Genomic DNA, 11558 nt, shown 5'->3' with positions numbered 1-11558 from the left:
ATCAAAGGCTATGGAATAATTTACCTTAGTGATCGTTTTCTCTGGGCTTTAAATTGAGCAGTATGAAATTGGTCTGTACTTAATTTCACTTTGGATAACTTTTAAGAACTTTGATATAACTTCGTCTTCTCAAGTTTATAAGTCATGAATTTTATCATTTGGAATGTGTTCAAGAAAAAAAGACTGATTGTTTATACAAAGTATCATTTACATAAAATTGCGATCATATTTCTACGACTCTAAGTAAAAGTTCACCACATTAACTTGTAAAGAACTTACAAGATTTTTTCTTGTGTTTCATCTATTCTTAAGGACATTACAATCACATGTTTGAATAACTGTTATTCTAGCAGAATTACTGCGTTCCACCCTGAACAAAGCGGTTTTTTCTGCTTGAAATGATCAGACGCATTCCGCCGACGCCACGCTCAAAAAACACCTAATTAACAGTTCTTACAACGATGAATTCATGTCACTGGCATAAAATAACATCAGCGACGGAAGAATGAATCCCAAAAGGGTTTCTTTTGCGGTCAAACATGCTGATTATAGATTCTGCTGATTTCGATGAGTAACAGACGTATAAATGATCAATGATCAGTCTGAAACGGGTAACAGAACTGATAAACAAACTGTAGCGAGTTTCCCATACCTTGCCGTGACAACGGAATATTAAAGACGTTAGACGCAATATCCATAACTATCAGAGACTGTTTTAAAATTGAGCTTCACTCAAAAGAATATATTTCAACTCAGCATCTGAGAGCCATCTTTAGATGGTTCTAAAGCAATCTGGCTTCCTTCGCTCGTACTTAAGAGTCTGATTTACAGCGACAGCCAAACATAACCGCTGTAATACACACTGTATACTGGCTACTACGGAGCGCTCAAGCTTTCCGCATTGAGCGGGAGACTCGATCAGACAAACGAGTACAGCACAGCTTTGCTGTTTTCAGTGAAACGTCGTCAAGTTAAGAGATCCACTAGGCGAGGAAACCGAACAGTGTAGTATTGTCACTGATGTATTAAAAAGCCATAAGTAAATATTACATATCCAGGTTACAGTCCTTTTAATACTGAGATTTACAACAAACCTGCATTCACGGAGAACCAAGGAAGAGAAGACAGCAAGTTGAAAGCTGCAAGCACCACACCGTCATGTTGGTTCAAAGTCTTCAAACTGAAAGAGGAAGTTAGAAGGGCGGATGACGTCATCTCAAGATTTCGGTCCTCTTGGCAACAAGAGGTGTCATGCAACATTTCTCTAGCTATTCGTCACCGCATCGCAAAATTAGAAACACTGTGTAACGCTAGGAACCCAAAATTCAATCCTCTCTTCTCTCAATGAATATAAACATTTTTATCTTATTAAATTAGTGGAAAATTAGTGGAAAATGGCGCTATATAAATGTATATTTATTTATTTTATTTATTTATTTATTAAGATGGATTGGTCCATACGTTTTAGCTATCCAAAACCAGCTCGCCCTCCTCCCTACCCTTCAAAAGTTTTTACCCTCCGAAGTAGCTTACTACATGCCATTAGGGACAGCGCGTCTCCCAACCCCAAAATGCTTTGGGAACGAAAGAATATCGAGATCGAAATGTATTATGGACCAAAATATAACAAGACAGCGGGAACCTGGTCTCTAACATTAGTAGCGCCTGGTTAATTTTATCATTTTTAGCGGGAAAGGTAAATCCTGAATAAAATTTTTCACTTGAATTGCTCCAAGCATTGTTCAATATTTACGTATAGAATGATCTTGCAAAGTTGAGCCGTCGACAGGGCAAACCCAGTGCTTACAATACTGAGATGAGGTGGTTTTCGAAAGCTTTTCGCCAGCCCAAAACTCGGCGAGAAATTTCCTCGGAAGCGATCGACGAATTCAAAGCCATGATCTGGGACACTACAGTGTGGGGCCCAGTTCTCGGCCGGGCCCAGTTCTCGGCCACTTTTTGTTCAGCGTTCGTCCTGCCCAGTTTTTCTGTGAGCACGTCGAGGTGACACGAAGGTAGGTGAATCTGGTTTCCCCGAAAACGTGTTTGTTTACGGCTACTCGAATTACATGGTTTAATTCAAGTTTATATTTTGTCCGTCTAGAAAGCCCAAATGAGCCAATTCTTGGCATAAAGGACGTAGAGTGATAAAGCTATCTGTTAAATATAAACTTTTCCTGGCCTGTTTAATTCTTTGACCTAAATTCACTCCTCAATATTTCCTTCGTCCTTTTGGGTATTTGCCTATTCTCGGCCACCCTGTTCGCCTTCAACACTAAAAGCGCTCATAGTTCTGTGTGGAGTATTCGTGTCAAGTCAGTTGTAAAAATAAAGCTGTAATGGGGCGGCATGCTGAAAACTATGAGCTCTGACTTAACCCAACTCTTTTTTAGCCTCGCTTGACTGCACTTAAGAGAAAAACTAGGCGTGAAAGAAACTTCCTTTTCTAACATGAAACAAAGCTCTTTAAGGATAATTTGTGATCGAAATATCAAAACACAAGCCTTATAAGTGATTTAACAACAAAAAAATGGTAATAAAGCGTTGTTTATTCTGAGGAATCGCGCCCACTCTTTTGTGGCCGAGAACTGGGCCTGCTGGCCGATAACTGGGACCACGAACGAAGCCTCCATTTTCGTTATTACTCGGGAGAAAACAGCGTTGAGCAGTCGATAGCTCTACATGTGTAAACTGAATGCTGAAGCTAGCTGTACGTGAAATTTTAAGTCCTTACGGCTATTCCAAGGTAAGAAAGACAAGTTTACGTTTTTTGTGGCCGAGAACTGGGCCCCATACTGTATTGTCTCAGATCATGGCTTTGAATTTGTCGATCGCTTCCGAGGAAATTTCTCGCCGAGTTTTGGGCTGGCGAAAAGCTTTCGAAAACCACCTCATCTCAGTATTGTAAGCACTGGGTTTGCCCTGTCGACGGCTCAACTTTGCAAGGATCATTCTATACGTAAATACTGAACAATGCTTGGAGCAATTCAAATGAAAATTTTTATTCAGGATTTACCTTTCCCGCTAAAAATGATAAAATTAACCAGGCGCTACTAATGTTAGAGACCAGGTTCCCGCTGTCTTGTTATATTTTGGTCCATAATACATTTCGATCTCCATATTCTTTCGTTCCCAAAGCATTTTGGGGTTGGGAGACGCGCTGTCCCTAATGGCATGTAGTAAGCTACTTCGGAGGGTAAGAACTTTTGAAGGGTAGGGAGGAGGGCGAGCTGGTTTTGGATAGCTAAAACGTGTGGACCAATCCATCTTAATAAATAAATAAATTAAATAAATAAATATACATTTATATAGCGCCATTTTCCACTAATTTTCCACTAATTTAATAAGATAAAAATGTTTATATCCATTGAGAGAAGAGAGGATTAAATTTTGGGTTCCTAGCGTTACACAGTGTTTCTAATTTTGCGATGCGGTGACGAATAGCTAGAGAAATGTTGCATGACACCTCTTGTTGCCAAGAGGACCGAAATCTTGAGATGACGTCATCCGCCCTTCTAACTTCCTCTTTCAGTTTGAAGACTTTGAACCAACATGACGGTGTGGCGCTTGCAGCTTTCAACTTGCTGTCTTCTCTTCCTTGGTTCTCCGTGAATGCAGGTTTGTTGTAAATCTCAGTATTAAAAGGACTGTAACCTGGATATGTAATATTTACTTATGGCTTTTTAATACATCAGTGACAATACTACACTGTTCGGTTTCCTCGCCTAGTGGATCTCTTAACTTGACGACGTTTCACTGAAAACAGCAAAGCTGTGCTGTACTCGTTTGTCTGATCGAGTCTCCCGCTCAATGCGGAAAGCTTGAGCTCTCCATAGTAGCCAGTATACAGTGTGTATTACAGCGGTTATGTTTGACTGTCGCTGTAAATCAGACTCTTAAGTACGAGCGAAGGAAGCCAGATTGCTTTAGAACCATCTAAAGATGGCTCTCAGATGCTGAGTTGAAATATATTCTTTTGAGTGAAGCTCAATTTTAAAACAGTCTCTGATAGCTATGGATATTGCATCTAACGTCTTTAATATTCCGTTGTCACGGCAAGGTATGGGAAACTCGCTACAGTTTGTTTATCAGTTCTGTTACCCGTTTCATTGATCATTTATACGTCTGTTACTCATCGAAATCAGCAGAATCTATAATCAGCATGTTTGACCGCAAGAGAAACCCTTTTGGGATTCATTCTTCCGTCGCTGATGTTATTTTATACCAGTGACATGAATTCATCGTTGTAAGAACTGTTAATTAGGTGTTTTTTGAGCGTGGCGTCGGCGGAATGCGTCTGATCATTTCAAGCAGAAAAAACCGCTTTGTTCAGGGTGGAACGCAGTAATTCTGCTAGAATAACAGTTATTCAAACATGTGATTGTTATGTCCTTAAGAATAGATGAAACACAAGAAAAAATCTTTTAAGTTCTTTACAAGTTAATGCAGTGAACTTTTACTTAGAATCGTAGAAATATGATCGCAATTTTATGTAAATGATACTTTGTATAAACAATGAGACTTTTTTTCTTGAACACATTCCAAATGATAAAATTCATGACTTATAAACTTGAGAAGACGAAGTTATATCAAAGTTCTTAAAAGTTATCCAAAGTGAAACTAAGTACAGACCAATTTCATACTGCTCAATTTAAAGCCCAGAGAAAACGATCACTAAGGTAAATTATTCCATAGCCTTTGATATAGCGTGACTCCTCTCATCTAATCTGCCAGATAAGACAATAAGCCCTTTATTTCGCTGTCTGGTGTCATGCTATTGCACAATTGCAGCATGGAGGCGGAAAATGATGAAAGCGATCAGCTGAAAATTTGATATTTTTAAGATCTAAGACCATTTACTCCAAATATATTATTTCTCTTCGGACCATCTCTCATCTGATATCAAACTACAAAACCAAGTGTAATGTGACTGTAACGCTACGTAAACTAAATAATTTTTTACAATTGGCGGTATTTTGGCGAGTGCAATCCGATTTGGCCTGATGCGCCCATTGTTGATATAAATGGGTAAGACATTAATAATTAACAATTAACAATTTATTTTTGTCAGTTACAAATGTTTGCTTATTTTCGGAAAACGCGCATTAGACGTTGTTTTTTAATTGGCTCTTTGTGATACCCATCTTAATAAGATGAAAATGTTTTATACATTGAGAGAAGAGAGGATTAAATTTTGGGCTCCTAGCGTTACATAGTGTGTCTTAGTTTGGCGGTGACCGGATAGCCAGAGAAATATTGGGTTATTGTTGCCAAGAAGACAGAAATCTTGAGATGATGTCATCCGCCCATTTTCACAGGCCTGTACACCATCTGACTCCTCTTTCATTTTGAACATGACATGGCAGTGTGCGAAGTGCTTGCAGCCTTTAACTATCCATCTTCTCTTCCTTTGGTCTCCGTGAATGCAGGTTTGTTGTAATTCTCAGTATTAAAAGGACTAAAACCTGGATACGTAATTTAGCTCTGCAAATTTATGGCTTTGTAAAACATCAATGATAATATTAGACTATTTGATTTCCTCGTGGGGCAGTTCTCTTAACTTGACGACATTTCGAAAGAATGAGTGATGCGAATGCAGCCATAACACTACTGGAAAAATGACCTGAAAAAATTTCAGGTTCTGAACAGGATTCGAACCCACGACCTTTGCCTTACTGGTGAAATGCTCTACCAACTGAGCTATTAAAGCCACATGAGAGCGGTCGTGTGTAGGTTTGGCCCTATATGTTCAGTGGACGTAATACTTGGAATGCTACTGTTGGACATCTATTACCATGGAATTCATATACTTGAGCCGAGTATCACGTCCACTGAACAGCTCGGGTCGTGGGTAAATTGGTGCGGGTTAACTAAGGCAGTGTCTTAAGGGCCCATTAACCGATCTTTTCGAGCCGTTGCTAAGGAAAATTTAGTCTCATAAAACCTCATCATTTTCAGTTAGTTCAGAGTTATTTCATGTGTTTCAACTTTTTTATGATTAGTAACACTAGTGATGACGTCATCAGGCCACGCCCATGGTCATGTGACTAATACAAAAAAAATGCAAAGGCTCCCAGGCAAATTACTTTCTCTGGATTTTTTTCATTGATTTAATACTTTAATTTAAATCCTCACTGAGCTCTGCATCGATTTTGGTTCATTTCTAAAAGGTCACAATTTGAGAGCATTTCAAAATATTGAAAAATTCGTAATTTTCTGAAAAAAGCATGATTTCGAAAAAGGAATGCATAGCTATGTGGCCAACGTTGGCTTTAATCGAAATTCGTCGAAAAAAGCTGTAATTTCCTTTAGCATTTAAAGAAAACGGAAGTGCGCCCGATATCTGTTGGAAGTTACCCTATCAGTGCATGTGCAATTTACACTACCAGTGCACTTCGGTAAGATCAAACAGAGCCACATGAAGTTAGTTTTTCTCTTTCTATTGCTCTTGTTTTTCTGTCTTTCTCTTGTTTTGTCTTTGCTTGTACTTTTTTTTACTTTGCATTTTGCGAAACACAAAGAAAAACATCTAAAGTGTGTGGGAATTTACAAGTTTTTGGGTTGTTTTTATTTTCTGTGCTCAGGCTGACGTAAGCGACCGGAAGTGAAATTTCCCCTCCTTAGCAATGCGCGCGCTCGCACGCATTGCTAAGGAGGTGCTAAAGGCCATTGCTAAAGGCCATCGAAGGATTTTGCTAGACTGCCACTTTTATTCTTCGTCAGTATCTGCGATGATTTATGGCGAATATCGGAGTGATTAAGCGTTTGCTGGCCACCTTCTTTCCCTGGAACGACGAAGGCAAGTACCTTTCGTTTATCTTTCACGTGCAGTTTGCCACTTTGTTTGTACCTTTTATCTGGTCATTTTACATGTTTCCTATTCTTTTGCCTCTCACATAAAGGAAGCTAAGTCAGTAGAGGAAAATACAAGACGAGAGAAGATACTGAAAGATAGCTCTTCTGTAAAATGATGGCGCCATGTTGAAGGTGAGCTGATATGTACAACTGTAAACAAGTTGCCACGCGCAACTTTGACTTCAATTAGAGGAGCAATAACTAAGTGTAGTCGTTTCATTTAATTCATTTTGCCATTTTCGTCTTATATGTTTCCTTCGAAGTCAATACAACCTGTTTACTTATTTTAATGTACTCTAACTGGGCATATGAGCTAGATTTTTCTACAAGTGAAATTTCCACTTTCAAAACAAAATAATATACCACTTACATTTAGTATGCCTCGCTATTCTGTATGTTTTACAAGTGTGTTAATTAGTGCATCATCAGGACTCTCGGCTCTGTTGTTGTAAGGGTGAATGATCAGCCGTAATCATAAAGGCCCACTCAAGTAACTGATGTTTTTTCAGTCATCCTGCCCTCCACATGTTACATCTATTATCCAAATATACAAAATTCCCTTTGTCCTCTGCATCCTTTTCAGTAATGCTCAAAATTTAATTTGGCGTGACTTTGCATTCATTTTGATAGTTTTTTTTTTTTTTTATATTTGTTACTGTTTTGTTTGTTGCATTCAAACATTGACTATCTTATGCGGCTGAGCCAATAGAGTATATGTATGCATGTATGGTTAGTGCACTCGTCCCTGGAGCGAGGGGTTTGGGTTCGAGCCCTAGCCGGGGACACGGTGTTGTGTCCTTGGGCAAGACACTTAACTCTCACAGTGCCTCTCTCCATTCAGGAGTATAAATGGGTACCGGTGAATTTTTGGGGAAACCTAACAAATTGCAGGAGGAGGGGGGATGGGGGGGGGGGTGACCTGCGATGGACTGGCATCCCATCAAGGGGGATTAGAAATACTCCTAGCCTCTTCATGCTACAGAAACCAGGATAAGCCCTGGCAGCTATGAGCCATCAGCTCCAAGGCTTCACTTATGTATATTTGTACTGATTGTATGATTAATATGTGTTGTGCTCAATGTCTTTGTTGCAGAGAGGATACTGATGTTACAGCGAGTTCTACCAATGTTGATATTACAGGCATATCAGCATCTTATTGAACATATAAGGAAGTCCTGTTTACAAGATATGGCCTCTTTTAGAGCATCTCCATGGGAACAGTTGTCTTTCAATACTGTCAATTTTTTTTTCTAATACAGTGTAGATGCTTAAAATCCAAATTGTCCTCAAACATACAAAGTGTTTATTTTTTACAATGTGTACCAATAATCTTTCATTTCAATGACATGATCAAACCAATTTTTACTTCTCTCCCACACTAAAATAAATTACATCTCCACTAAAGTACATGGATATAGTCAATAAAATTATTGATTACTATTTGGTGACTGTGCTGACCATGACTAGTTATTGAATACAGTATGTCCCAGGGTGTTTGATGAAAGCAAAGTCTTTTGGAACTACTGGATATTATGAAACATTGCTAGCAAAAATGGAAAAATTGCATAGGTCAGGTACTAAAACCAGAAACAAAATAACCAAACCAGGGCTGCAAATAATTTTTTTCTCTTGAAAGGACATATGTCCTACTTAAACACCATCTTGGTCAGACAAAACAAATTGTGGTCGGGCATCACCAAAAAAGTAAGATTTACTAACAGTAGATCTTTATTCGCCCTTACTGTAAAGTAATTTACGATAAAAAATTGTCAAGACATCATGTCCACCCACGGTTGGGATTTCGTTGGACATGCGCAAATTTTGGTCGGCCAATGACTGATGACCGACTGTTATTTGCAGCCCTGCAAACAAAATGTAACAACAAGATAGCACTCAGGTTAGCTCTATAAAACCTTGGTTAGCCTGAATAACACTCAGGTTACAGTTGGCTGTTGACAGTTGTGAGGAGTTTCATTTCAGTGGTTTTCTTTTGGGTTTTGGCACTGCCATCAGTTGTAGGGAAATATTTTTAAAATTGCACAAGCCTGCCTAGAGATGTAGCTTGAAAATCTGGCTCATTAAAAATCCCAGTGTGCTCTTCTAGTCTATACCTTGTTTATTGATCTTTTTTCTGTCTATACCTTGAATTTATTGATCTTTTTTCTGGATTGATTTTTTTTTCCTGTAATAAACATTGGCCTTGTTATAAAAGGAACAAATTCATGAACTAGCTGTTGGTGAATTTTCAGCTCAGAACCATGTATTGAGCATGCATTTTATTTCGGCATAATGAACCAACACCCATCCTGAATGTGCAATGATAAAGATGAAAACAAGGTGTGGAGGTGATTTACATTAACAAAACAAATGCCTCTTCCACTATTACTATAAAATAATGCTTTCTTTGTAGGCTTTTCTTCAGGGGGAAAGAACTTGTTACTAGCATTTGTTTTGGTTTAATCAGCCCTGAATCCCAAATAAACTCCAGTGTGAGGGATATTGCCAATGGATAACTGTTACTACACAGGAAGGGCACACCTGGTTTCCTTTCCCCAGATAACCGTATCTATGGAGAACATTTTGCCAATAGTCTGCCTTCATGAAGACATGCATGCTATTGTCATCGCAGTCTATTTCTTGTAGCATAATTTGGTACATGCCACACTTGCACCATGGTGTTGCCGAGTTGCTAGAAGGAGGTGCAGGTTAGGCATTCCATCCACACTTGTCATCTGTCCTTCTGTGGATGTACCAGGGGTAGGTTGAGAATGTCGCTTTCACTGATGGTCTCATCTAAATTGTCAATTCTTCTAGGCAGGCTTCTCGCACACAGCTTGCACACATTGCTTCATCAAGCATTTGAATGAATTCCTAAAAGAACATTATGGAGGTAATCACCAATAAAGTACAGTACTGTAAAGTATTTTGTGCTGGCCTGACAAAATTAAGTGTTGTAATTGATTTATTTTAGGTAGAGCCAACAACTGTGTCAAAGATTCAAGTTTGACAGCTTGCTAGCAAGCACAGAGTTTTTGCCCATTCAAGTGGGCCTAGAAATAAAAAAAATCAAGTGTAGGAACAAAACAAATCTTGACTTGCTAAACTTTATGCATTTGCATTGGTGTTCAAGCTTTGATTTTTGTGGTCTTTTCCATATTTAGGCATATCTTTGTTCTTGGAATAATAACAAATAAAAACATATTTCTATACAAGCAGACCCTTACATCTCTATTTTATTTTATCCTCTCCTGCTTTTCACTTGGCCTGTTGTCAGTCTGGTATGGCTGTGTTTTTCAGCCACAAATGAAGCTGTACTTGCACCAGCCTTGATATGAAAAAAAGAGCCATGTCAAAGTTGTTGTACTTTGTATATGAAAAATCAAACTCTCCTAGAAACCTTCTCAGCTCAAGGAAAAGACAATTCAAACTGCAAAAACTCGAAACTGCTCTATGCTTAGTGAAATGTTTGGCCTGAATGAAAAAGACATGCTGTACACATGAACATGTGTACATATGAAGACTTGAACACAAACAGAACCAAAAATAGCCAGAAATCTAGTCGTTCCATTCGCGTGCGGCCTTCAATACCTACTTACAAACTATGTTACATCAAAGCTAAGTGCATAAATAAGGAATCTCACCGTGTTTTCGACACGGATTTGCTGTCGAACCACACATGCACTCACTTCCACATCTTGCAAGGGCAGCCACGATTTGCATTTGTTTTCTGTTTCGTGGAACAAGCGCTTTCGCACGAACAGGAGATGCGATTCTCCTAAGAGGATAACAACAGAAGAAAGAGAAAATGGACGTTGCGTTGGAGCATATTCCCAGAAACTACGAAACAGTTCACACATTTAAATCTGTCACGTAATGGAGTCGAAGGAAACTCAGCACCGTAGCCTTTCTTGCCTCTTCTGCGTCCATAATTTTGCCTCTGCGATAAAATGAGTAGATCGACGAGAAGAAATCCACACCCGCGACAAAAAGACGCAATAATTTTAACCAAGAACGGCTAAATTCGCGCAAAATTTAACAACTCCGATAAATTCAAGAAGGCGGATGCATTTGAATCTCAATGAGAACGGAGCCAAATTTCGCACATGCGCGGGTCGTTACGTAGCTCCTTTAAAGCCAACGTTGGAAAGATAGCTACACATTCCTTTTTCAAAATCATGCTTTTTCCAGAAAATTACGAATATTTTAATATTTTAAAATTCCCTCAAAATCTGAGCTTTCAAAAATGAAACAAAATCTATGCATAGCGTAATGAGGATTTAAATTAAAATATTAAATCAATGAAAAAAATCCCGATAAAGTAATTTGCCTGGGAGCCTTTGCGTTTTTTCAGTATTAGTCACATGACCATGGGCGTGGCCTAATGACGTCATCACTAGTGTTACTGATCATGAAAAAGTTAAAACACATGAAATAACTCTGAAGTAACTAAAAATGATGAGGTTATATGAGAATGAATTTTCCTTAGCAACGGCTCGAAAAAGATCGGTTAATGAGATGTCGTGAGTTAAGTACATTTTCGTAGTAAAATTCGCTTTGTCTGTTTTAGTATTTTATGTCCGAGCAAATGATAGTTAATCTTAACTTGAACACGGCCTTCCTACGCTTTTATCATATTGAGAAACTAGAAATGAATGTTTTGAGTAAGACATCGCCTTGCTGGTTCAACTCGTATCTGAAAGAAA

General features: G+C 38.6%; 1 protein-coding gene and 2 long non-coding RNA genes across 3 annotated transcripts; 2 read left to right on the top strand and 1 right to left on the bottom strand.

Annotated features, from left to right (window-relative positions):
• The first annotated feature begins 3473 nt into the window (after window positions 1–3473).
• On the top strand, window positions 3474–5466 carry LOC149108748 (uncharacterized). The gene is made up of 2 exons (XR_016208306.1): window positions 3474–3618; window positions 5319–5466. It is a non-coding gene; the product is annotated as an uncharacterized LOC149108748 (long non-coding RNA).
• Window positions 5467–6589: 1123 nt separating this feature from the next.
• LOC149108747 (uncharacterized) lies at window positions 6590–10072 on the top strand. The gene is made up of 3 exons (XR_016208303.1): window positions 6590–6987; window positions 7949–9745; window positions 9827–10072. It is a non-coding gene; the product is annotated as an uncharacterized LOC149108747 (long non-coding RNA).
• LOC149108746 (uncharacterized) lies at window positions 9623–10824 on the bottom strand. The gene is made up of 3 exons (XM_089293369.1): window positions 10497–10824; window positions 10080–10180; window positions 9623–9726 (listed from the first exon to the last, which is right to left on the bottom strand). The coding sequence occupies exons 1-2, from the start codon at window positions 10710–10712 to the stop codon at window positions 10094–10096; spliced, it is 303 nt and encodes a 100-aa protein (XP_089149495.1). The 5' UTR covers window positions 10713–10824; the 3' UTR covers window positions 9623–9726; window positions 10080–10093.
• Between the last annotated feature and the right edge of the window lie 734 nt (window positions 10825–11558).

Source organism: Orbicella faveolata, unplaced genomic scaffold (genome assembly GCF_042242905.1).
Source record: "Orbicella faveolata isolate gen_17 unplaced genomic scaffold, um_ofav_v1 contig_25, whole genome shotgun sequence".
In the NCBI taxonomy this organism is placed as follows: domain Eukaryota; kingdom Metazoa; phylum Cnidaria; class Anthozoa; order Scleractinia; family Merulinidae; genus Orbicella; species Orbicella faveolata.
The sequence above is the reverse complement of the archived record's forward strand: the minus strand, read 5'-3'. Positions and strand labels throughout refer to the sequence as shown.

Coding starts and splice junctions, on each gene's coding strand:
- LOC149108746 (XM_089293369.1), bottom strand. CDS start 10,712: ATGTGTGAACTGTTTCGTAGTTTCTGGGAATATGCTCCAACGCAACGT. Junction 10,181..10,496: donor AAATCCGTGTCGAAAACACG/GTGAGATTCCTT, acceptor TTTCATATCAAG/GCTGGTGCAAGTACAGCTTC.